At 46.4% G+C, this 24,531-nt stretch overlaps 1 protein-coding gene across 2 annotated transcripts in view; it reads right to left on the bottom strand.

Moving 5' to 3' along the window:
- Window positions 1-1,105: 1,105 nt before the first annotated feature.
- The window catches only part of CASTOR2 (cytosolic arginine sensor for mTORC1 subunit 2), a 120,370-nt gene continuing 96,944 nt past the window's right edge, over window positions 1,106-24,531 (bottom strand). The window contains exons 3-9 of one of the 2 annotated variants that reach the window (XM_029961370.1): window positions 12,142-12,335; window positions 11,217-11,349; window positions 9,796-9,919; window positions 9,141-9,251; window positions 8,317-8,399; window positions 5,694-5,788; window positions 1,106-1,626 (exon numbers count right to left, since the gene is read on the bottom strand). In XM_029961370.1, the coding sequence (XP_029817230.1) occupies window positions 1,561-1,626; window positions 5,694-5,788; window positions 8,317-8,399; window positions 9,141-9,251; window positions 9,796-9,919; window positions 11,217-11,349; window positions 12,142-12,335 (806 nt within the window). In that variant the 3' untranslated portion in view covers window positions 1,106-1,560. Of the gene's footprint in view, window positions 1,627-4,722; window positions 4,914-5,693; window positions 5,789-8,316; window positions 8,400-9,140; window positions 9,252-9,795; window positions 9,920-11,216; window positions 11,350-12,141; window positions 12,336-24,531 lie in introns of those variants that run through there. The other variant, XM_029961371.1, reaches the window with a different exon arrangement.

Raw genomic sequence — 24,531 nt, forward strand, 5'->3', positions numbered from 1 at the left:
CTGCAATTTCTTTATGTCAAGACTGGAGTGGAAGAAGTTGAGAAATGCAACATATACTGGGGCTGCTAACCACAAAAGAAGGGTCCTCTGCAGACAGTTTCTCCTTTCACCACTCCTTGCTGCATGGTCACACACGGGGCAGACTGTTGGCATCCATGTCTTGAGCAACATTTGCTCTCCTGGCACTGGTCCTCACTGTCCTCTATGGTGCTGGGAGCAGCCGCAGGCACAACTCGGAGCCAGGTGGCACTACAGGCCCTGATGGGCGGCTCCTGTGGTACAAACACACTCCTGCTGCCCCGGAGCAGGAAAAGCCCCCATCAACTTCCTGTGACAGGACCAGATGGAAACACCTCAGACTTTAGGCATTTTCAGCACCATTCTACTTTCAAAGGACTGCACACTGAACCCAGTGGAAAATCCCATGGATCAAGACCCCAGCCAGCAGCGATTTCCACCTGGGAGATGAAGGAGATGATGAAAAACTTACAGGAGGGTCCCCACAGGGCTCAGGCACCTTTCTGGCCATGGTGGGTACAACCTGCTGTGGCTCTTGGCCAAGGTGGTCTGTGATGTGCAAGAGCAGATCTCCAGGGAGCCCAGGCAACCCTCTTGTCCCCATGTACAGAGTGGATAGGAAAAAGCCTGAGGGGACAGGAAAAAGATACCTCCCTCCTCCTGCTGGCCCTGGGGGACAAGGGCTGAGGGATGGCTCCAATATGGGGCAAGGGGACAGTAGCTGTCTGGGAGCAGGAGACAGGAGACATCCTCTCAGCAGGAGGATGCTGGGAGCAGTGAGAGGGTGACTGGGAGAAACTGGGCAAAATCAGCCAAGCTTCAATGCAGACAGAAGTCTGGGTGACACCACTGCCAGAAACTGGCCAGAACAGCTCTCCCCTCATCCAGGCTTTCTCAGAGCAGCCAGGCTTTGACTGCAGGGAGAAGGGAAAAGAGGAAAAGTCAAACAACTGGATATTTTCCCCTTTTCCAACACCAAAGAGTTCTGTTAGGGGAAACAGAACCCAATTCCCATCCTACCTCAACACAGGCAGTGATGGACAGTCCTCAGAAAGTCTGATGCGAGGAGACAAGCCAGCACTATGTGACATCTTTTCTGTTTAATTCCATGTTTGATTTTGTTTCTGGTTTTCAGGGCTCTCTGAGCCAGTAGCCCGTCCATCTGCTCTCGGCCTATCCTGCTGCTTTCAGCCAGTGCACCCACGGGGAGAGACAGGGACCCTGGGCAGCTCCTTTCACACTGAGAACACAGGCAGGGTACACTTCACCTTGGAGCTGAACATCAGGAAACCACCTGAACTCCCTTTCCTCCTTCCCCTCATTCATAAATTTAATAAAATAACAATAATAATAATAATAATTAAAACAAAAGCTTATTGGAGCTGTTTCTGCTCAGCTTTCCACAGTCTCTTTTCATGTCACTCTCTGTAATCAGATTTTTCAAGAAATACTGTCAGAAAAAAAAGAATAATAATAATAATTATAATAATAATAATAATAATTATAATAATAAAAAGCATCTGGAACCAGCTCAGAACATTTCTAATGCTTTTCAGCTTGACTGACTTGGAGTGCATTGACCACACCATTTATATTTTCTTCAGGTACCTGCAAGAAAACAAAAAGAAAGGTCATGACCTCCAGCAAAATGGATGACAAGGAAAAGAGAGGCAGGAGACAAAGTCCCAAGGAGGCAGGTACTTTGCTGTTGGACACTTGAACTCCACTGAGAAAGGACTCCACATGCAAGGACACATCTGTTAACCCACAGTGTCCCTGGAGTTAAGTTATCCCCTTGCTAAGTGAAAGCTGGCTGGTTTGCTGTCATATGGTGGGTGCTCGTGGCGGGGCAACTATTTGGGGGTTTGTCTTTCTCTCCCCTCTTCCTCTCCCCTCCTTTCCTTTCCTTTTGTTGGTGAAGGCCTTGTACACCAGGAGCTTGCTCATGCAAGGTGCCTGTGCTGACTGATTTATGGGGCTGCCTAGGGGCTCCATGGGGCGTTCAGGGGTATCCTACAGGTTTGGGACCCATAAGCTGGGAAGACCATGCTGGGTGACAGGAGAACACAGCCATCAAACAAAGAAGAGAACCACCAGTCTGCTTGTGGTGGGGTTCCCAAATGGTGTGGTGTAGCATCTACACTTTCTTATCCAGTCTTGTGAGGAGACCTAACCATAGAAGTTCATAAACAAAATTATTAGTGGGTATCTTTTCACGCTTACTGCAAGAAAAATCTCTTGTAACAGAAGATGCAAAAGCTCTCAGAGCAACTGTCATCAGTAGAAAAGAACATCGCAAGTGAAGTTACATCAGACAGAAAAGGGGCATCTGACCATTACATAAACTCCAAGACTGCTCAGGGAACAGGCAGCTCTTGGAAAGTGGAAAGAGGACTGAGGGAAAAAACGAACTGTCCGCGAGCTGCTGCAAGAAGCCAAAATAATTCACGTTAAGTAAGTTAAAGAAGGACTGTCTCCTCTGCGAGAGGAGGAGGCCCAGAGCACAATACCTGGATTCACTGACAATTTCCAGAGCTCAGACAGAATACAACTGGACTGTGACTTTCTGCAAGGCTTCTAACAAAACTGAGGAAAAAACCCATGAGAAATAACAAGAAAAATGTTCAATTTTCCAATGGGAAGATAGAATCTCTGATGATGTGTGAACAAAAGTCAGCTTGGAAAGGAAGAAAATAATCTTAAAACAAGCACACAGAGAACTCTTCTGGGTTAGGAAGAAAACCCCAGCATACCTCCACCACTGGGAACAGGACTTTCCATTACCTGCCCTTCCATCATTTTTTCCCAGAACACTGAACACTGCAGTGGAAGAAGGTGTTTGACTCCTTGCCTCTCCAGAAGATAATGAGAAAAGGCATAGGAGTCAGGTTTTCAAACCACACCCTCCTCGTCAGCCCCAGCGATGCTCAGCAGTACAGGTCTCTCCATATGCTCTGTTACCACTGGACAGAAGCAGGAGAAAGCAGCACTGGCCAGTTCTGGCCAACTGACTTTGACCTGGACAGACCCACCTCCTCCCTGAAACACACTGGGTTGGTCCTTTACTCCCTGAAAAATGCCTGACTCCCTTAACGGCATGGAAGTGGTATCAATCACCCCACAAATGTTTGGGCCGGATTTTCTCCAGGACAGACACGCAAATGGTTTTGCTTTGCAGGACCCATCCTATTTTTACCAACAGAGGAGGAGTTCTACCCCTCCCTGCCCCTTAGAAATGATCCCTGTCCCAGGGCAGCTGGTGCACTGTGTTCACTTCTCAGGCAGTGCACAGACCAAAGCACCAAACATGAAGGGAGAAGTAAAGCTCCAAACTACATCCCAGACACAGTTTCAGCCTCTTCAGAAAGAAAATGCTGGTGAAGGAGAGCAAGACATCTGTGAGCATGAGGCAGCCAAGAGCAGAGCACCTGGAAAGAGGACTTTTATCCCTTGCTCTCTCTAGAGGGAGCTGGAAACAGTGGCTCTCACCAGCCCTTTAATCACGCAGGGGACAGGCCAGAGACCTGGAGGTTCCCATCTCCAACACTGTCTCTATTTCCTCTCAAGCACAAGTCCTGATTTCCAGGGCAAACATCTACAGTGACAGCATTGCAGGAAGACCTCAGTATTAACACCGGAGCGACAAAAAACACCTTAAGATGCACAGTAGAAAAAAAAAACAGATCAAAAGGAACAACAAACTTTTATAAAGTGCTCCAAATTGTTGACAACAGGTCAGTACCTTAAATAAAGACAGAGAGGATTTAGAGAAAGGGTTCAAGATGCACTTAGAGTTTGAGAAATGTCACTAGAAGTCATGGTATCTGGGTAGCAAAGTTAGGGAAAATATGACAAAATCTAGGTCAGGGTCTTGGCCAACACAACCACCTTAGAACCAAAAAGCATTAAACCTGGCCAGTGTGCCCAGAGCAAAGTCAGGCAAAGGAGGGCTTGAAATGCACCTTCCAAAGGATGGAGGGGTTTGACAGCTAGAAAAGCACTGTCCAGGAGAAAAGGCTTTTAAAACCATATATAAAGAAAACGTCAAGTAGCAAGGAAAAACACTAAAATACTGCTTTGAATAAGGAAGATCTGCAGACCTCAGTGCATGGCCTCAATGCCCTGCCAGCTGATGGAAGGCAAGGTCAGGCCCCTCCTGTGGGGCTGGAGGCATCAGGATGAAGCACTCCAGCAGGGTGGAGCTGCCTGCAGAGTCATCACAATTGTATGGCACAAGTTTTCGGTTAAATACCTCTTTTAACTGACAGGGCTGAGCTCTCCAAATATGGCTTGACACCTAGAAGCACTCTGCACCTTATGCTCTGCACAGAAAGTGGGCACTTGGGGCCACACAATGGCAAGAATGTGAGGCAAAGCTAACAGTATTGATTTTTAAATGGTGTTTTATTAGCTTATCTTATCAGCGCAGTTAAAATTCAAGAAAATAAGACAAACACATACAACACTTTGACCTTTGCTATCTGAAATAATATTTACTTTTACTCTTTACACACATGACCTATCATCTGCTAATGGTTCATACCAATTGTGAAATTAAAGCTCTCCTGAGCCCCCCAAAACCTGCTTTGAACTCACTGGAGCTTTCACAGGTCAAAGGTAGGGCCTGAGCAATGAATTTGCAATGATGAAAGGAGAAGTATAATGCAATAGAGGGCACATTTAAAAAAAAAACACAATTGAATAGCATAACGCAGTTGAGTTTTGCAGCCTTGTTAGCGCATGGGTTACTGACTCCCTTCCTCAGGACCAGGGAAATGGGCTCCAAGACAAATGCCATTCTGCTTCTGGCTACAGGCACAGCAATTTTCCCTTTCCAGGGAAATTCCTCATTTTTGAGGGTGTCCTATAAAGCCAAAGGAAGAGCAAAGGTAGGCCTAAAAAGTAAAATATCCATCAGTATAAAAGAGAACTCTGTAAGGATGGCAAGACCCTCATGTTGATGATTGTGCTGTAACTGCTTATGGGCACTCAGGAGAATGAACATGGTAACAAACTTATTTGCTTTAAAATTGCCTTCCCTTGCTGTGCTGGCAATTGTTGCTCGTTTGTCAAAGGTCTGCACCATGAGGAGGAAGATGCAGGGGCAGCAGAGCTAATAGATGGGTTTTGAAACACAAAGGTTAGGGCCATGCAGGCACCAAGAGATGAAGGCAGGGGTCTGCTATTGGGAGACTCTCCAAAATGCTCCCCACAACAAAGGTACCTGGGATGGCCCACCCTTAAGTGGAAGGAAGCACCTAAAGAAGCACCTTCCCCTTAAGGGTGGGTCATCACAGCACCATCCCAAGAGTCTGGAGCCTGCAACTATGTCTGCAGCAAAATGGGAGAGGGTTTGTGGCTCTTTCTAATAAAAGACAGGGATGCAGCTAACAAGACTGCTCGGGGAGGCTGCGATGTCTCCATTGCTGCAGGTATTTAAAGACTGGAAGCAGCCTTTTTCCAGAACAACACTCACTAACACAGCTTTGCCTTTGGGTAGGGCTGGGCTTGGTTCAGGAGCCTCTGACACAGGGCAGTGACAGCCAAGAGGAGGCTGGAGAGAGGTGTCTGCTGGGCTATATAGAAGCAAAGGCACTCCAACAAGCTATCCAGATGGAAATGACATTTTCATCATGAGTTTTCTCCCAGGGAAAAAAAGCTGTCTTCATACTCACCAATGCGTGATCAAACTTAAAAGTACTGATGTAGTAGGCTGGGATATCGGCTGCGGCCAAAGGCTCAGAAATCTGAGCAACAATTCCACATTCATCTGTGGGGAGACAAAAAATCAATCATTGTTTGGAGGGGCTTGCAGAACTCCCAGGACTCACCAACTCCACGGCTACACAGGGAGTAGTTTGTCTTTACAAACTCCAACAAGAAGGAATCTCTGCAATGAAATGTGTTCTTTCTCACAGAATCAGGCTTTTTTTGCACATTTAATTTTATTACCTTCTTTTTGCAACAGAGCAGATCTCTAAAGGCACAAAACATTAGAACTGAAACGATTTTCAGAGGTCCAAAGAAAGGCACTGAATGATGTTCAGAAGGAAGCACCACAACCAGCCTCATATGCCCTTTACCTCCATTTTTCTCTGCTATCAAACACTTTGCCCTGCACCTTTGAAAGAGGAGATGCTGACCCACCTGTCACCCTGGAGAGATGGTTCCTAGGCTGCAGCCCACCACAGCCCCTGAGACAGGATTTCATGCCAATCTCATCACAGAACATTAATGGGTTGGAATGGACCTTAAGCATCATCTAGTCCCAACCCCTCTGTCACGGGCAGGGACATCTCCCACTAGCCCAGGTTGCTCAAGGCCTTATCCAACCTGACTTTGAACGTTGCCAGGGTTGGGGCATCTGCAACCCCCCTGGGCAACTTGTGCCAGTGTCTCACCACCCTCACAGAGAAAAATTTCTCCCTAATATCTAACCTAAATTTCCCCTCTTTCAGTCTGAACCCATTAATCCTTGTCCTGTCACTGCAGTTCTGATGAAGAGTCTCTCCCAGGCTTCCCCGTAGGTCCCTTCAGATACTGGAAGGTTGATGTGAGGTCTCCACAAAATCTTCTGTTCTCCAGGCTCAACAGCCCCAGCTTTCTCAGCCTGTCTTCATAGGAGAGGTGCTTCAGTTCCCTTATCAACTTCGTGGCCTCCTCTGGACTTGCTCCAACAGTTCCATGTCCACACAAGATCTGTACACAGTGCTCCAGGTGCGGTCTTACAAGAGCAGAGTAGAGCGGGAGAATCACCACCTTTCGACCTGCTGGCCCTGCTCCTTTGGATGCAGCCCAAGATCTGGTTGGTTGTTCGGGCTATTCGGTTGGCTTTCTGGGCTTTAAATGGAATTTAAATCGTTCATCTGTCTTGTTCGTTGCAGATAAAATGGTACACTGTTTTCAGATGAAATCTTGAGTTTCACCGATCCAAATTCAACATTTCAACTTGATTTTAAGTTAACATATTTAAACATCACATATGTAGGGGCCTGGTCAGTGTCCTGATGTGCCATCAGTGACATATCTACATATTTTGCCTCTAAGATGTTTAAAGAGAAAGTACACGAAAATTTCCTTCCTGCTACTTTTGTTTGTCTGGTGTAGAAGTTGCAATTAAATATAAAAATTGGCCAAACATTTTTCAGAAATGTTCTTGAAGCTTGTACTTTGTAGCCCATGGGAAGGAGCCCCCATGTTTCCTGAAGATCAGGCCTTTGTTGCAGTATTCAGATCAGACCCTTAAAATTGCAGGGGACACAGCAATAAGAACATGCCTCCAGGCATGAAGCACTTGCTCTGTGTTACTTCAGACCAATATTTTTTTGAATAGAGAAAACATGCAGCACTGAATGTGAAACATCTGAGATCAGGACTCCTACTTGGACAGCTATAAATCTATACTAAATCTACCGAAGTCAGAGAATAACCTGATCTGGGCCCCTCAGTTCGGGAAGGATGTCGAGATGCTGGAGCAGGTCCAGAGAAGAGCAACAAGGCTGGTGAAGGGACTTGAACACAGGTCCTATTAGGAGAGGCTGAGGGAGCTGGGGTTGTTTAGCCTGGAAAAAAGGAGGCTCAGGGAAGACCTCCTCACTCTCTACAACTACTTGACGGGAGGGTGTAGCCAGGTGGGGGTCTGTCTCTTCTCCCAGACAGCTATCAGTAAGACAAGAGGGCATGGTCTTAGGCTCTGGCAGGGGAGGTTTAGGTTAGATATTAGGAAGAAATTCTTTACAGAGAGGGCAATCAGGCATTGGAATGGGCTGCCCAGGGAAGTGGTGCATTCTCCGTCCCTGGAGGTTTTTAAGGTGAGACTGGATGTGGCATCAGTGCCATGGTCTAGTAACCACAGCAGTGTTGGATCAAGGGTTAGACCTGATGATCTCAGAGGTCTTTTCCAACCCTGCTGATTCTAGGATTCTATGATCTCTGCACTGGAGCACGACAGTGCCTTTGGACCACTGATTCCAGTAATCTACAATGCGTTTCCATGCCACCTTTTGTCCAGTTTTTCTCTTTAATCAGAGCCCCAGCAGTAGCCACCTCCAAAGTCCAGCAGATGAATGCAATTTAGCTGGAGCTGTCAAGCATGTAGCACTTTCAGGAGTATATTTAGAAATCTGACTTAATAGGTAGGAGTCGGACTCCTCCTGTTTGAAAATCTCAGCTCACAAAGTCATGTTAAGCTGCTGACTCTCAAAAAACCTCAGCCTCAGATGGATTTTTCTATACTCCTTGAAGGCCCTGAGGCGACTGACTGCCTGCACACCAACTGATCCCCCAAATGTCACCTACCGAAGCCAAGAGGCTGCCCACCAATCCGCACCATCTTCCATAGTTCGCCAGAAGCACTTGTAAACAACAAATTATTAGGAAATCTGTAAAAGCAAAGGAACACCAAACATGGCAATTAAAACACAGGAGTGTGTCAGATTCTGCCTGCGGGGATCTGCTCTTCCTGCATTCCTGCAACATTTGAAGTCAACAATAGCAGGGCAGCAGCTTGGGCAAACTGGGAAAACTCAGGGCAAGTGGGGCAAACGCACCTGCCAGCCCCTCCAAGTGTCCTATGGTAAATCAGCAGCATCTGCTGCGAGAGAGGCACAGGAAAAGATTTCTAAGAAACAGGCTGTGCCCCAGTTTTACAAACATTGAGACCGTGAAGGTTTCATTTGAGCTGCATTAGGACACACCCAGGGATGGAATGTATTTCTATACCTGCTCTCAGGAATGTAAATGTTGACCACTGTTCTTGTGTTTGAGCACCATCAGTGCTTTTTTCCATACTATCCCCAGGAGGTCCCTGGTATCTCTGCAGAGATCCTTATTTCTTAGCAGGAGAAAGGAGACCAGTGGGTAAGAGACTTGCCCAACTTGTCAGTCAGGCAGCCTGTGATGGAGAAGAATTGGCCTCCCAGGTTTTCCACGCCCCAGGCTGAAGCTCCAGCCCTCTGGCCAGTCTTGAAGGAAGACAAAGGTTTACTCTAGTAAGGTGAAAGACACTGATGCAATGAAGGTCCCAATAATTAACGTGAAGGAGTCTAAGCTGCTTCCTGCTCCTTTGAAAACATACCAGGTGCTTTTTTTGAGGTCCAGGTTACCCTAAGACTAATGCTCACCTCTGTTGTGTCTGCACATCCATGACCAAGGAGATATAACCCTCGATGAGAGAAAAGGAGAAAAAGCGAATATGTCCCGAGTCTTCGTTGCCCACCACCGAGTCTTTTACTCTGAAGAAACAGAAGAGAAGAACATTAACTATGGCTAGAACACAGGAAGGCTGTGAAACCAGAAATGTTCATACACTGACTTAGGGAAGTGTCACAGAGTCCTGTCACTCTATACTGCTTTTAATTTTTTTATTTTGCAGGGGGAAAAAAAGGCAATCTCCACATCTGACAAACCTCTCCCATCCCTGCCCCAAGGTCCCCTCACAGGAGGCTGTGGGCCAGAAGCCACAGGCACCAAAGGGCAGCAGCCCAGCCAGCTGTACAGATATGCAGCACACTGATCACATGGCTGCTCTTAACTTCACTCTGAAAGGCTCAAGCTTTCCAAAACCAGCGGATGTCTTTGGGCACCCTCAAGCCCGTTGGGCTTCCACCTATCAGGACAACCCTCCTGAGTCTGTGAAACCTTCCTCCCCCAGTGCAGAGCACTGGAGCAGCACAAGGCCACAGCAGATCCCTGAGCATCCCAGAGGAGTAATGGGATTCTGTGCTTCCAGACGCCAGGCACACCTCTCCTGGAAGCACACTTCCCTGCATGACCTACCCATTGGAGTAAAACATGACATCCATTAGGAGTGTAGCAACAGTAGGAAGGGTATCTGGATCCAGGCTGGTGACGCAGAACATATTACTCGGACTGGAAAGGGGATGAATGACAGACCTCTGAACTGAAAGAGACACATGGACACATACAACTGTGAAGCCACATCTGCAGAAAGTTCCTGTCCCAGCAGCCGTATTATCCATGCACTGGCAGCAGCCGCAGAGAAAGCTCAAGGTATTTGTAATGCAGTTCTTCATAGCTGAAGACGTGTTGGCTCTCAGACAGGGACTGAGGGACCTGTGCACAACCTGCTCTTGTGGTGCTCTCCCTGGGGTATAGGGTGGTATCACCCTGAGTACCCAGCCCAGCTCTCTACTCCTAGGGGCTTTCACACCATCAGGTGTAGCCACATGAGTTGAGGGACAACCTAAAGGAGGTGCCAAGACAAACTGAAAAGTGGAAAAAAATTCAGGTTTCCACCATTTAAAAGGCAGGGCCATGGAAGGCATTTCTCCAGCTGTGGTTGTTGGCAGTCCATCCTCTTTTTCCTCATTTCTGGGGATGATAATATCTAGAAAAATTAAAAACCGTCTGCCACACAGCAGTTTGGCAAACACATTGCAGCCAGCGGTTAAGAAGCAGCCAGTATTTAGGCAACCAACTAGTAAATAGAGCAACACAGTAAACTACACACCTGTGCCTAATCAACACGTTTCACTGTGTCCTTCCTTAATGCATTTTTTGTTTAAGGCTCATTTTCTTAAATCAGATGATTTATAGCTCCTGAGTGACAAAATTGAGTGGCACTTCATAAAAACTGATCTCTGCTTTTATTTTGGTTATGGGCAAAAAGTTACACAGAGGTCGCCAGCTAAACATATATATTTAAGTTGTTCCTTTTCCTAATTGTGCCCTTTGGCTTGATGCTTGTTCCTCTAGACTGCAAACATACTAAGCTTTTGTACAGTCCTGAGCTCATTGTGGCCTTGATCCTCATTGGCACTGAAGTGTGAAAGTTGAACAACAATCTTCTCTGTACATCACTGCAATACTTTAACAAGCTTTTATAGAAGCCATTTTTCTTTGGAATGTTGAAGCATGGAAATATGGGCTGCAGACAATGTTATTTTTGCAACTGCAATGAACTGTACTTTAACCTTCTGTCCTACAAAAGGCATGTCTCCTCTAGAGATGTGAAACAAGCATTAAAAGGCCAAAATTCAGCAAAACTCATCAGCACTGCTCAGAAAGTTAAGAACCTACTCAAATCCTTGGTTGTACTGAGATAGCCTTGTACGAGTACTACCTTACAACAGGATAAACATTCCCCCAAATGTTGGAGGAAGCTAGGAGGCAGGACTTCCACCCCATGTGTCATGGAGACCAACTCCCTGGCAAGCTGAGCCTGTGCTGGTCCTTACCTAGTTTTGGTTTGACAAATCCATTTGTTATCCCAAAGTCATCAGCAGCCACTGTCTCCCCATTCACTACTCTGAGGATGGTGAACTCGGCAGCCAGCGTGTGCATCACGAAGGGCAGGTCTCGCTCACGCACCTGGAGGTGACAACAGGATTATCTGGTGATGGTGTGCTCCAGAAGTGACAAGATACTGCAGTGGAGGGCACATGCTTTCAGGGCACTGAGAAGTGGACATGTGACTCCTGTTTGAGCCAGCGGGTGTGTAATGATAATTACCATCTGTGGTGTGTAACAATAATTACCATCTGTGTGTGTCTTAGAGAAGCACACTTGGTGATGCCAGTGCGAGCCTCAGAGTGCTTTTAAGATTGTGAAAAGAGTGTGGAGATTTCTAAGAGGAGGATGTCTCATGTCTTTTCCAGCATCCCTTCAAGAACTCAGTACTTGCCTGTTCTTCAGCCTTTCCTTTTCTTATTCAGGAAATACGGTTGGGCTCTGTGTGAGGGCACACACACATACACACACACACACACGTGTGTGTGAGACAGAAAAACAGTCTGTCCAAAACAACTTTGGAGCCTCTTAGCCATCACCAGCCAACCTGACAGCAGACACTGTGTTCCTCTAACTTTCAGAAAACCAATGTCTGAGTGATGGTGAGAAATGCTGCCAGAACCTCCACTGAGGGAGAGACTGTAGTGTGGGCTCAGCACTCTCCTTAGACACCAGACAACTCATGACAACAAATGCTTCATTCCATGGGAAAAGCTCCTGAGACGTCAGAAAGCCTAACTACAAGGGACAGAGCTCTGGGGAAAGCAGACTTTGGTACTTCTGCTGCTTCCCAAACAACTCGTTCCCAGAAATGCCTAACTGAACCCTCATCTAGTGGCAGTAACTCTGCCTTTTCCTCTCACATTCTCTTACCAGGATGAAGTCCGTCTGATAGGTGGAGAGCATAAACACTGAGATGTTTTGGTCAGCTAGAGGTGCTATTACTGACTTGGCAATTTTGGTCACTCCAATGGGCTGGGAGCTGGAGAAGCCACCTCCACCAGACACCACGTTGAGGGCAAGCCATGTCGCATCAGCCACGCTCAAGTGTTCCGAGGAAGGAAGCTCTGCAGAGACAGAATGGGAGGACAGAGGTTTGTTTTAGAGGCAGGGAGAACCAGGTCCATCATCTATCAGTATGGGGTTAGCACAGACCTAAGTGCAAGAAATGAGATGAGCCCCCTTATCCAGCCAACCTCGTGGGCTTCCCCATGCTACTCCACAGGATAGTATTGTGCTGGTTTTTACACATAGTGATTGCATCAAATTCCATGGCAGGACTCATACAGATTGTTGAGGACAACACAGAGAGACTCAGTAATTCACCTGGATGGCTGCGTCTGGCCCTGGTGACCTTCCCGTGTGGAAGCAGCCCAAGGTCTTTGACTTAACTTGAATAATTTCTATCACACAATTTCTCTGAACACTTTACTCAAGCTTTACTCAGCTTTCTCTTTTGTTTCCATTTTCCCACTCTAATCTAAACCCAAATTTTGTTCTCCTGGACTTGAGATGAAAGTTGACAGAACAGCCTTGGCAGTATCCAAGACTTTGCGGATGCAGAGCAGGCACCCTATGCATCTGTGGGCTGCTGCCTCCATCTCTAAAGCAGAAGAGCCACACAGTTCTGTAGAGATGGACAGATTCTGTAGAGATGGAGCGATTACAAGGTAAGCATAGGATAACGGAAACCTTTTTAAGAATAACCCCATTCCATTTGCTTCTAGTCTGTTGTGGTTAAGTAGTTAAAAATCTGCAGCTAAACCACTTAATACAAATTATTAACTGTTTTAAAGAACCCTTAATGCATTAACAGCCTAGAAAACCAGAGTCAGACTCTGGAATGAAGGCATACACTAAGATCCTCTGGACTCTGGATTTTAATTTGGCAAATCATAGAAATAAACAGTTCAGATCCAGATCCAGACTAACAAATGCATAATCTCAGTTAAATCTACTTGGTGTAAGGAACCTGACCTCAGATGCAGATCCAGCCAGTAAGGACACAGCAGAGGTCCCAGTGGAAACCTACGCACTTAGCTCAGAGGAGAGATACAGCCCAGAAGTCTGAAAAGCATAAACCCCAGCATCACTGCTCCTGCAGTCAGTGCCCTGGCACTGCAGACTTGTCTCCATGTCCACTCACTCCTGGCTTCTCCATACAGTATCCTTTCCTTTTCCTTCAGTGAGACCTTTGGGAGCTGTTTCTGTACAGCCTCAAACACTGTGTAATAAATTCTTAAACTCACCTGCTCCAAATCCTCAGGCACCACTTCCCTGAGACAATGACAGCACTGAAAACCCAAAATGAACTGAATAACAAACACTGTTCATTTTACTCTCTTCAATAACCTCAACTGTGTGTGGCATGAAAATAACCCTGAGCAAACACATTGCCAAACAGTGGAGATACTGAGGGTTCTGCTTCTGCATTTTGATGTTTAGCTTCATAAGCCAATGTTTTTTACTGAGTAATCAGAGCTTACATGGAATGAAAACTAGACACAGTGAGAGGGGGTAAGTTTGTGCATTAATCAATAGGATGTTACCTTGGAGAGACTAGTGCAAGTTGCTTGCAGCAAATTATTGCAGCAAAATAACCATTTTCTGATCAGACAGCCCTCTGCATCAGAGAAGCACCCCCAAAGCCAAGCTTACTGCATCATCTGGCACGGAGAAACTAGGGCTCAAAACAACTGCCACTGAACTCTGCTTGCCTCAGGGTCCTGTGCTCACCAACCAGTCCCACCCCCAGTGGGCATGTCCCAGGTGTGCCCAAGTTCACTAATGACACCTAAATGGCAGCGAGAAGAGATCACACAACTTATTTCCCTCTCTATAAACAGAGCAGATGATATTCCTGCTTTGTTCAGGTGACATGGGCCTGGATTGCAGTTCATCATATACCAGTTTAAATACTATTTTGGGTCAGGGATATGACGGAAGATGTAGTATTTCATGGTGGACAGAGGCATTATCACGTTTCAGTCCAGCAGCAGCTGCACTGGAGGAGCTGCCCCAAAAAGACTTCATCAACCCCTTCCTCAGGGGGCAGGATGGCTGATTTGCCCATTGCAGTTGTAATTATTGGGAAGTGTTGATCACGTTTGGGTTTATGTGTTTAACAGGTCCTATGAAGTGTGACAGGGGCCACTGCACTTGCTTAAGTAACCTGTTTCTCACAATTCAATTAACTTTGCAAAAAATATATACAAAGTGATTGAAATACCAGTTTTGGACACTGTCTCCACTAGGCAGCCAGATGGAAAAATACAGCCCAAATTTTAAGGAAACAAACTCGGGCTGGAGGATCAACAAATTCATCTAAATAGTATCAAAAAAATCATGTGGGACAGTGCTTTGCCCAGGATCCTGTTAAATGCTGTAAACCCAAGGAGAGCCAAAAACACCAGTTGTAACATTAACAGAGAATCACAGAATATGCTGAGTTGGAAGGGACCCACAAGGATCAGCAAGTGCAACTCCTGGTCCTGCACACAACCATCCCCAAGAGTCACACCATGTGCCTGAGAGTATCATCCGGACACACGAACTCTGTCAGGCTTGGTGCTGTGACCACTGCCCTGGGGAGCCTGTTCCAACACCCAACCACCATCTAGGCAAAGAACCTTTTTACACAGACTCAATGAGGTAGAATAAGGTAATAAATACAGAGGAAAATGAGGAATCGCCCATGTTTCAGTACCAACCCACCATCTCCACCACTCAGCCCACGGGAGAGCAGAACTCTGGACACGCCACAGCTTCAGCACTGCCACATCCTCTGTCCTCCCATCAGGCAGAAATCTCTCTGCTGGGTTATCAAGGTTCTCTGGCAACTGGTTTATCAGAGTGCACTCACTCCCGCTTCTGATCATGGGGGACATCTCACCTCTAGCTGAGAAGGACCTCTCAAAGGCTTTATTATAATCAGGGGGTTTGTTTTGAACTTTCACTGGGGTGAAGCCTTAAGATTTTTGTGGTTTTGCTGTGTAAGGCTTTGCAGAGCTGCTGCCAACAGCAGGCACCAGAAGCAGGTCAGCTGCTTGCAGGCTCCACAACCATTGTTTTCTGCCTAACATCACAACTACCACTGGCAGAGCAGGGTCCTAGACTCCAGCCATCATTCCATGGTCATTGGCATGGAACCCCACCAGGCTTGGCAAGATGTAAACAATTTGATAGCCCAGGGTAATTTTCCCTGGCAATGCAACGCTGGGTACCAATTGCTGATGGGCTCCAAAAGCCCGTGGGACTGCTCTCCATTGGCACAGCAGTTTTCTCTCATCCAAAATTCTTCCCACTGCATGCAATCTGCAGTGCCACCAAGCAGACAGATGCCATGTGGGACACTGCACCTCCCAGTATTAAACCTCCCAGGTATTAAACAAATGCCAATCCCTGCACAAACCAAACCCAACCAACACATCCAATAAGGTTTAGGGAGTGAGTAAATGCTTATTCATATTGTGGGTTATTTAAAAGGTCAGGGCTCTGTCTGGAGCCTCACTGGCCCATTTGGCAGCCCTAGCTGAAGTAGAGCAGCCTCCATGGCACACATCATCCTGGGAAGAGAGGTGGCGAGTATCATAGCAGCCATAATTGGCTCCTCAGCAAAAATAATCAATACCATTTCCAAGGAGGACAACAAACATTGGCTGAAATCCAAATAAGGACTGAATTGCTGCTGCTGGAGCACTATATGCAATGCTGTAAGTACTGTGAGCTGGTGCTCCATGTGGCACTCCTAAAATACCTTTGGGAGGTTGTTGGGCAGATGATGAGATTCCAGCTCATGGGTCTTTGCAAGCAGCCAAGGAGGTCACAGAAAGCAGGAAAGAAAAAATCTTCTGTTTCTACAGTCCTGATCAAAGAGTCAGCCCGACAGTGTGGATCTGCACAACACTGGGAAAACAACATTTTTTCTGCCTATATTTTCCACCCTAGGGACCCTGCAGTCTCACACACCCTGCATAGTAAGAGACAAAGCACCAGGAGACAGACCTCCCACTCCAGCAGAACACTGGAAAACGTGCAAAATGCTCTGAGAAAGGGCAGGACCACCAGAACTTTTTTGCCCTTCTGTATCTAATTTAAATGGGCTCACGTTTCTCATAAAAAGGTTATAGTTAAGGGGGATGCACAGCTCCACAGAAGAAGTGCATCTCACCTACCCACACTGATAGCTGGGTGAGTCCTGTGCAATGTGTTGCCAACCAGTGACCTACTCCCTTCCTCCACAAAAATACCCTGTTTTCTGTGGAGCCTATTCCAACTTAACGACAATCAGACACCCACTTCAGGACACCTATATTTTCAAGTGAAACTATAGATAAATGATGGATTTATCATAGTGCTTGGAGAGAAATGAAGGCACTTGGTTTGTTCCTTTGGTGTGGCATTTTGGATCATTTCCTAAGCACTTACCTTCACTCAGTACACAAATTTTTGCATAGCAGAATGCCCTGAATGATGTGCTACTCTCTGGTTTGTTCTCGTACTCTGAATGAACCAACTATTCACATGATTCATCATTGCGAGACTTGTGTTTTCAGCCAAATACTAAAAAATAAGGAAATTAAAAAGTGCTGTGGATTTTTTGACCAGCCTTCTGGTTTTAAAAACCTTACACTGTACTTATTTCACCTTTTATAGCTTCCTTCTGCAAAAATGGTAGCTAGACTCTGGCTTATATTAAAAGGACAGGGAAAACGGCTCCTACAATAGCAGGACTCCAATGGTCGGTCACTAGAAATAAAAACACTGCCAAGTGCAAAAGTCATGATAAATCAGGAGAGCTGTCACCAATGCCTCAATGTGGCAGCACTGTTATGTATATATATTTTTTTTTAATAGGATTTTTGTGTTTATTAAGGGGTTCTCTTCCAGTAGAAGCTTTTCATTGCTCTGCAGTTTTAAAATCCCATTTTATAATCTCAGGGTGTAAAGCCTGAGCCAAAGCCTAGTGTCTGACTTCTCTGTTGGCTTCACCACACCAGAGGGGCTGGAGAGGTGCTGCTGTGCAGACCGTGCAATGCCCAACCACCAGTGAGCCCATGGGGAGCTGGGGTACACAGGGCTCATTGCCAGCACCCATTGGTGTGGTTTCCTGACATCTGCATGAAGTGCATGTGTTTGAACTGGATATCTCTGCTCGGGAAACATTTTAGGAACTTTTATTCTTTCAGGCGCTGTGGAAACTGGCCACGTGAGCTCAAAATCCTGAGGGAAGAGTGGGTGGAAGATAACCACCTGAACCCCATTTCTTTTGGGAAATCAGGCAAAGTAAATATTCCTTTAATGTTGGGAAATGGGGTACTCTGTTTCTCTCACTTCCAGAAAATATCAGAAAGTGGATAAAGCAGGATAAAGGTGTTTATTTATCAGTTTCTAAAGTGTGCTAAAATCCAGAAAGAGCTCTGAAGCTGGTCCAGTGGCCAGCTTTGTGTGTCCTGGTCCTCACTACTCTGGAAGCATGAGGGTTGTTCCTAATCGATGTCCTACTCCTCGCTTTGCTTTGCTGCATGGACAAGCCAAAGTGATCCAGCACTGTGCTTCCCCTACAGGACCCCACCAGGGCAGCAAAAACATCCTGGGGATGTTACAAGGCAAATCATAACCTTTCAGAGGATGCAAACAGCCTTTATTTTGGCCCTAAAGCACACACGTTGCCAGCTTCACACTTAATAACTGGGAGCAAAGATTTCTGCTGTCACACAAATTCTAAGCAAGCCCCCTGGGCAATTTGGAGTGCAGAGTGAGGTGGCCACTAGGCAGAAAGTCCTGGGTGTCAGTTTGATCCAAGTGCCACAGAGCATTCCCACACCAAGGGACTTATCTAAGCACAATAGTCAGGCAAGGTGAAAGCTCGTTGCTTGTCTTAGGTCCAAAAAGTTAATGCTTCTGTGCTCAAGAGGAGGAAGAAAACCCCACAGCTCCGAACCAGCTGAAAGCATCTCACATGGCAACAAGCTTGAGCTCATCCTGGGAAAAGGTCAGCACGCTCACGATCAAGCAGCTTTAGCAATTTTTTCCATTTATGCTAACGGTTTGGTCAGCTGCCACCTTCCTCACAGGGCAATACCAGAGGTGATCATTGTATCAGAGAATGGTTTGGGTGGGAAGGGACTTTTACAGGCCGTCCAGTGCAACCTCCCTGCAATAAGCGGGGACATCTTCAGCTAGATCAGGTTGCTCCAAGCCCCCTAACCTTGAATGTGTCCAGGGATGGGGTATCCACCACTTTTCTGGGCAAACAGAGGTGCTGTGCCAGAATCAGGAACAGAAGTGAGCTCTGTGAACCCGACTTGTGACATGAGGAGTGCAGTGCCTCCAGCACAGTGCTCAGGCTCAGGCTCAGATGCGTGAGCTGGCAGTGAGACATCTCATCCAGGGCACAGCAGGGGTTTTTAGAGCTCTACATGTTTATTAGATACCAAGTGGTGCCAGCAAATGGGACAGCAGGTTTTTCCAGGATCTCAGCAGACTATTGAACTTCAGTTTTCATCTCTTTCATCCCAAATTTGCTCCTGATGAACCTGGGCACCCGCAGGACTGGATCCACACCTGGGGAACCTCGCCATCTCTAACTGTGTGTTTCTGTGTTTCTGACATTTTCTCCTAGCAGAGCATGCAAAACTTGGGTTTTTTTCATTCTAAGTGCCATCAACAGGGAAGCTGTGAAACCTGTCATCTCATTTTCCCATTTATTTATTATCCCACTCACACAACTGTCAAAAGAACATCGTTAGGTTCATAAACTCGCACTCTGCAGGGAGGAAATGACATCTAGCCTCAATGTTTCTGTGTTTCAGTTTCCTGAAGTGGGTACAAACCCCTATTTCTTCTAAATTTTGCTCTAAAGAACCAGCTGACTTGTTCAGCTGAGGTTTATATACATCTGACAATTGAAGGACTTTACAGCTAATGCAAAGCAGCATGGAAAATTTCTGCACTAAGAGGGAGTGTAGCAAAGATTTGAATGTCTAAAAACAGGGTTAGAATTCCTGGGAAGTTTTGTTCTGGCCTCTTTGAACATCTTTGCCTTATCACTGAGGGAGGAAGCTGTTGGTACTAGTGCTATTCCAGGGATAATCAGGTAGGTTTGAAAGGCAAAGGTTTCTCACTTTCCACTATCAAGACCATAAAAGACAGAAAAACAGACAGAGGAAAAGAAAGAAAACAAGAAGTAAGCAAACGAGAATGCTCTCTAGGGAAAAAAAAGCACCCTGAACCTGCCAAAGTCCCACTCCCTGAGCTCTGAGCAGCTGGCTCAGAGCACCCAGTATAGACCAGCTCTCCCCAAACCCACGCCTCTCAGGAGTGTTCCCAAAGCAACCTCAAGCAAATGCATCTTCCTTTGATTCTTGCATGACATTCATCTTATACTAGTCCTTGTCTGTTACAGATATTCTTTCAGTTTATGGAGTAACTAACTCTAAAGGCTATTTATTTACATTAGAATTGGTGAACATACACAGTGCAATTTTCTCATGTTGTCCTGACAATTCAATTCAAGTTTTACCCAGTGTAATAACCAGTTTGAATTTCCAACTATTCACACGAATAGGACAAATTACATATGCAGGGAATTACATGCAGTGACCCTGGGTCTCATGTCCATCTGATGGAAACTACTGTTATTAGTCACACACAAGGGAGTTCTCCAAGCCCTTTACTGGAGGGAAATGATAAACACATTCATCACACCTTTATTTTATAAAAATTAGAAGATTGAAAAATCTGCTTTGAAGAGCACTGAGGTCACCTGGGGCATTTCTTCAAGCCCTATTCTTAAAGATAGAGAAATGGTTCCTACCCAGAGACAACAAGGGATTTAATAGTGGATATTTCCAGCAATCTCAGGAGCTACAGCAGACATTGTGTCAGCTCAGCCATCTCCACTGAACCTTCACTGTAAGCAATCTGCAGGGGTAAATGACTATTTTGAAACAGCTAGAAACTTTTAATGCAAAGTAACTACTTTCCTAAACAGCCCCATCCACTATCCGCCACACCACAACCACTTCTGCAGGCACTACAATCTAGCAGCTCCCAAGCAAGGCCTATACAAAAAGTTTCTGGGAAGGGAGGCTACACTGCTTTGCAGCTTCTCCACTGTTATACATCTGCACGAAACAGGAAAGTCTGACAGGTGTCATGTTCCAAGATCGAGATGTGTATTTTTACCATGAACAGTACAGTTACAGAAAGACCTCCTAAGCACAATGCCCATGCCCTGAGAGGATGAAGGAGGACAGTGTGGTGCTGCTTCTCTTTACCTATCGGGAACATGTGCATCACTTTCTCAACTCATGCCAAAGGGCTCCTCATCTCTGCTGACATGGACACAGCCTTTGTGGATTTTGAGGAATGAGATGAGGTAGATGCTGAGGTATGGCACCTTCCTGGAAAGTTTACTAGCTAGTCTGCTAAAAGAAGCAGAAGTGAGAATGTATTTACACTAGTTCCAGAACTGGGGAAGAAGCATGTGATAATTAAAATTATTCTTTCTGCTCAGTATGTCCTCAACTATATTTGTACAAAGCACAGATGATGCCATGTGGCTGACTGATCTATTTACACCTCTGGAGTTCCCTGCTCATCCCCATCCTTGTCTCCCACTTAAGGGTGCAGACAGGAATTTGGGGTAGTTCCAGCAATCAAATACGCCTGGCACACCACTGGGACTGAACAGACAAATCAGACTTTTCCCCAGTGTAAGCTGTTCAGGGTCTCTCTACTGCCTGAATACAGGCAAGCAGAGTAAACTGAAAGGTTTGTTTCTGGGGAAGAGCTAAATTAAAGTGAATATTATCATTGGAGCTTGTTGTGAATGCAAAAAAGCATCAAAGTCATCAGCTGCTTTTGCTGACTGTAAGAAGTAGAGGCAAGAAGCATGCTGTGTTCAGAAATGCACCGTTCCTGTGCAGCCTGTCTCTCTTTCAGACTTTCCTATACTCCTTGCCTAGCTGGCTGCTGGCCTGTAGAGCTGCAGGCTGTTTCACAGGTGCCCTGTCCCTGCCAGACAGAGACAGTCCACATGCAGGAATACTGGGGTAGTGGCAAGGGCTGCAGGTGGCTGCTGTGAGTCCATCACAATGGTCTGGCCCCACCAGATGGGACTTACCTGCCTTACTCTGACACTAGCTTGTGAGGTGACCTTGAGCATCCCTTCCCATACCTGTGTTTCCCTTTCACATAAAGTATTTGGTTGCTAAAGTCCCTCTCTCACACTAAATAAGTATGTGAAATGTTGTTATATTTCCACAGAGCATTGTGGCTCCCGGGTGTTACAGTAACAGCACCAAGAATGAACTCAGGAGGTGTGACCTGGCAACCCATCCTGGTGCACTTAAAGGATGTAGCTCCCCTTTATTTGTGTGCTGGTATTTTCATTTCATGTCATTTTCCTAAAGCCTCTTGTGTCCGCAGGAGGGACCAGCAGTGCCTGTGCCACTGAGGTGAGGGGTCTCCATGCCTCTCCTATCCTTCTGAAATACAACAGCTGCAGAAATCCAAGCAGTTGCTTTTTCTCCCTCCATTGGGCTCCAACCTACCACCAAAACAAGTGACTCCTTTGGTCTGCATCTGGAGAGCAGCTGGATCCCCTTGCATTAAAGAAAAGACATAATTTCCCAGGGGGAAAAGAATGTGTTTGCAATGCAAGTTTCCCTTGCAGTAGAGAGATGTGAAACACAATATATTTCCTTTAAAATCAGCAAATATTCCTCTGAACCTCAGCTTCCCCACCTTCAAGCAAAGAATTTGCATCCCTGTGTTGACCCGACAAAGAGCTGAACTCAACAACCACCAAGTGTTGCACAGCTGCAGGCAGAGGCCAGAAACACCATCTAGATTCTCTGCCTGTCCCCCACTAACCACATAACCAAGCAGTGCCATGTTCTTTTGCACATCCACCAGATCTGCTGCAGCCCAAGCTGCTTCAGCAGAGGTACCCAGCACAAATCTCTGAAGACACACAAGAGCTCATGTCCCGTTCCTCTCCCTTTCCCAGCTCAAGTATTTAGTATCTGATGAGTGTGTGCACTGGGCTTTGCAGAGATTTTGCTATGATAGCTTTCTCCTGGCCTTGTGGAAGCCTTCCAGATGTCTGTGGTCCTTCACCTGGGCCTGCCATGAAGGTTGTGGCAAGCAGAAAAGCTGGGGGAAGCTGTGTCCTGGGGAGGTACATGAGATAGATCATGTTCTTGGAATAGCTGCGGCAGTCCTGTGTTTAGCCACAGCGACAGTCCCATGTACACCCTGGGTCACGTCCAGAATAACAGAGAGGGTTCTGGTAGGGAAATGAATGAGAACTGCTATTTTTAACAGTCATTAACTTTACATGAAAACATCAAGCTCTCCAACTTTTGAAGTTGTTTTATTAAATGTTTGCCTCCCCTTGTTCCAGTTAAAGGAAGTGGAGTGGAAGACTTCCCTCCTAGAGATGTTCTGGATACACATGACTCACCACACCAAGTCAGACCAGAGGCAGTTCCAACAGTGTCCAGTGACAGATGTTCACACGGATCCATTTTTTGAGTGTTATCATCTTGCTCTGAGACTACAGAATGGACCCAAACCACCGCCCTAACAATTGCTTCAGTTTAAAAGAGGCTTTCAGGGCAGTGCAGACATATTTGCATATCTGTGGGCAAACCAGAGAGAAACCTAGGAGTGCTGGCTACCCATCCCATCATCACAAGGATTACATCTGTTGGCCACTTGTCATCTGAGTCCATCATCATAAAACCCCCAAACTCTTCCCAGCTGCCAGCCATGCAGGCCAGCTGAGCTCTGCTCTGTTCCCATTCCCTGCCAGTGCCAGGCACGCAGGTGACATGGGGTGGTGCTGGGGAAAGGATTCATGGAAGCTCAATTTCCAAATTGTGAGATGTTCCTACCTCACCCTACTCTATCTGTGAATTTGTGGGTGGACAGAGGGGATATTCAGTACTGTATCTGAACTGGGAAAATCTTTCCTTGGTTGGGACATGCCAAATTATTCCAAAGATGTCATCAATCTTTTTCATTTCTGGAAGGCCAAGTGTGCAGGTGTGAGGACTCCACACACTCACTCAGGCAGATCCTCCTCTTCTATAGATGAAGTCCGTAAAGCAAGGGCTGAGTCGCCTGAGTCAGCACCCCTCCAAAGGCCTGGCAGAAGGTGCTGGTAGGAGCAAACTTCCCCTCCTGCCGGAGCGACAACTCTGCCAGAGCGATGGGGTTTATCAGCCAGCCCGGAAAGGGGCCAGGACTGCAACTAATGCCACCGTTTCCCCCTTCCCTCCCACACCCCTGCCTTTCCCTGGCTAGTGCCACCTTAGAGCTGACTCAGCCAGGCTGCTGCATATCATCAAAAGGAGGCTGAGCAATGGGCACCTTATCTGACCCTGTGAAGAAGGAGCTGCTTTACTGGAGGGAGATAGGTGTTATGTTGTATTTCACTTTTCAAAATCTGCTTATGATTCAGGAGTAGACAACTACTCATTTCTACTTATATGCACACACCACCTGGAGACAAGACTGCCTCCAGAAATGGGATGCAAAGCTCATCCTGCTCATCATCACGCAGGGTGCAGCCCCACCAGCACCAGGCTGGGTTCTCCCTCTGGCTCCGTGCCCTGCTCTCTGCCAGCACTGCTGCATCAGCCTTGCCTTGGTGAGCAAAACAACCACTGATTTTATTTAACAAGTACAAAAGCAAGTCCTCCAGGTAAACTGAACCTGCGCATACCAGCTGGGAAGAAAAATGAAAGCAGATGAGTTTATTTTTGTGTCCCCTCCTCCCACCAGCACAAGGAGTTGCTAACATTACATCATCCCACACCCCCGCCCCTCGGATCAAACCCTGCAAAGGCACAGCTTCTTCTAAGGCTGCTGGAAGCAATAGCCATAGGAAAATTAACTCTTTGTTGTGTAGGATGCACTCCCCAGTCGCCAACAGCAACCCAGTACAGGGTTTTGTTGTCAGCTGTTACAGACAGGGATGTCTGAATCCTCAGAGATGTGCAACCCCAGTAACTTATGCCTCCAAGTATTTACCTAACAGAACAAGTATTTTTCCAACAGGAAAAAGAATCTGAGTTGCTCCCAGTCTGTCCCAAATGTAGAACTAAAGATGGGCAAAGAAGCCACGTGATACCTCAAGGACCAGACTAACAGTTTTGATACAGGGACATGACATGACTGAGCAGGACTTTCAATTCCCACCCACGGACTTCAATTACACAGAATAAGGTATTGTTAGTGTCAATTTTC

The sequence above is a fragment of the Manacus vitellinus genome, unplaced genomic scaffold, assembly GCF_001715985.3.
Source record: "Manacus vitellinus isolate BGI_N305 unplaced genomic scaffold, ASM171598v3 scaffold_32_pilon, whole genome shotgun sequence".
NCBI lineage: Eukaryota > Metazoa > Chordata > Aves > Passeriformes > Pipridae > Manacus > Manacus vitellinus.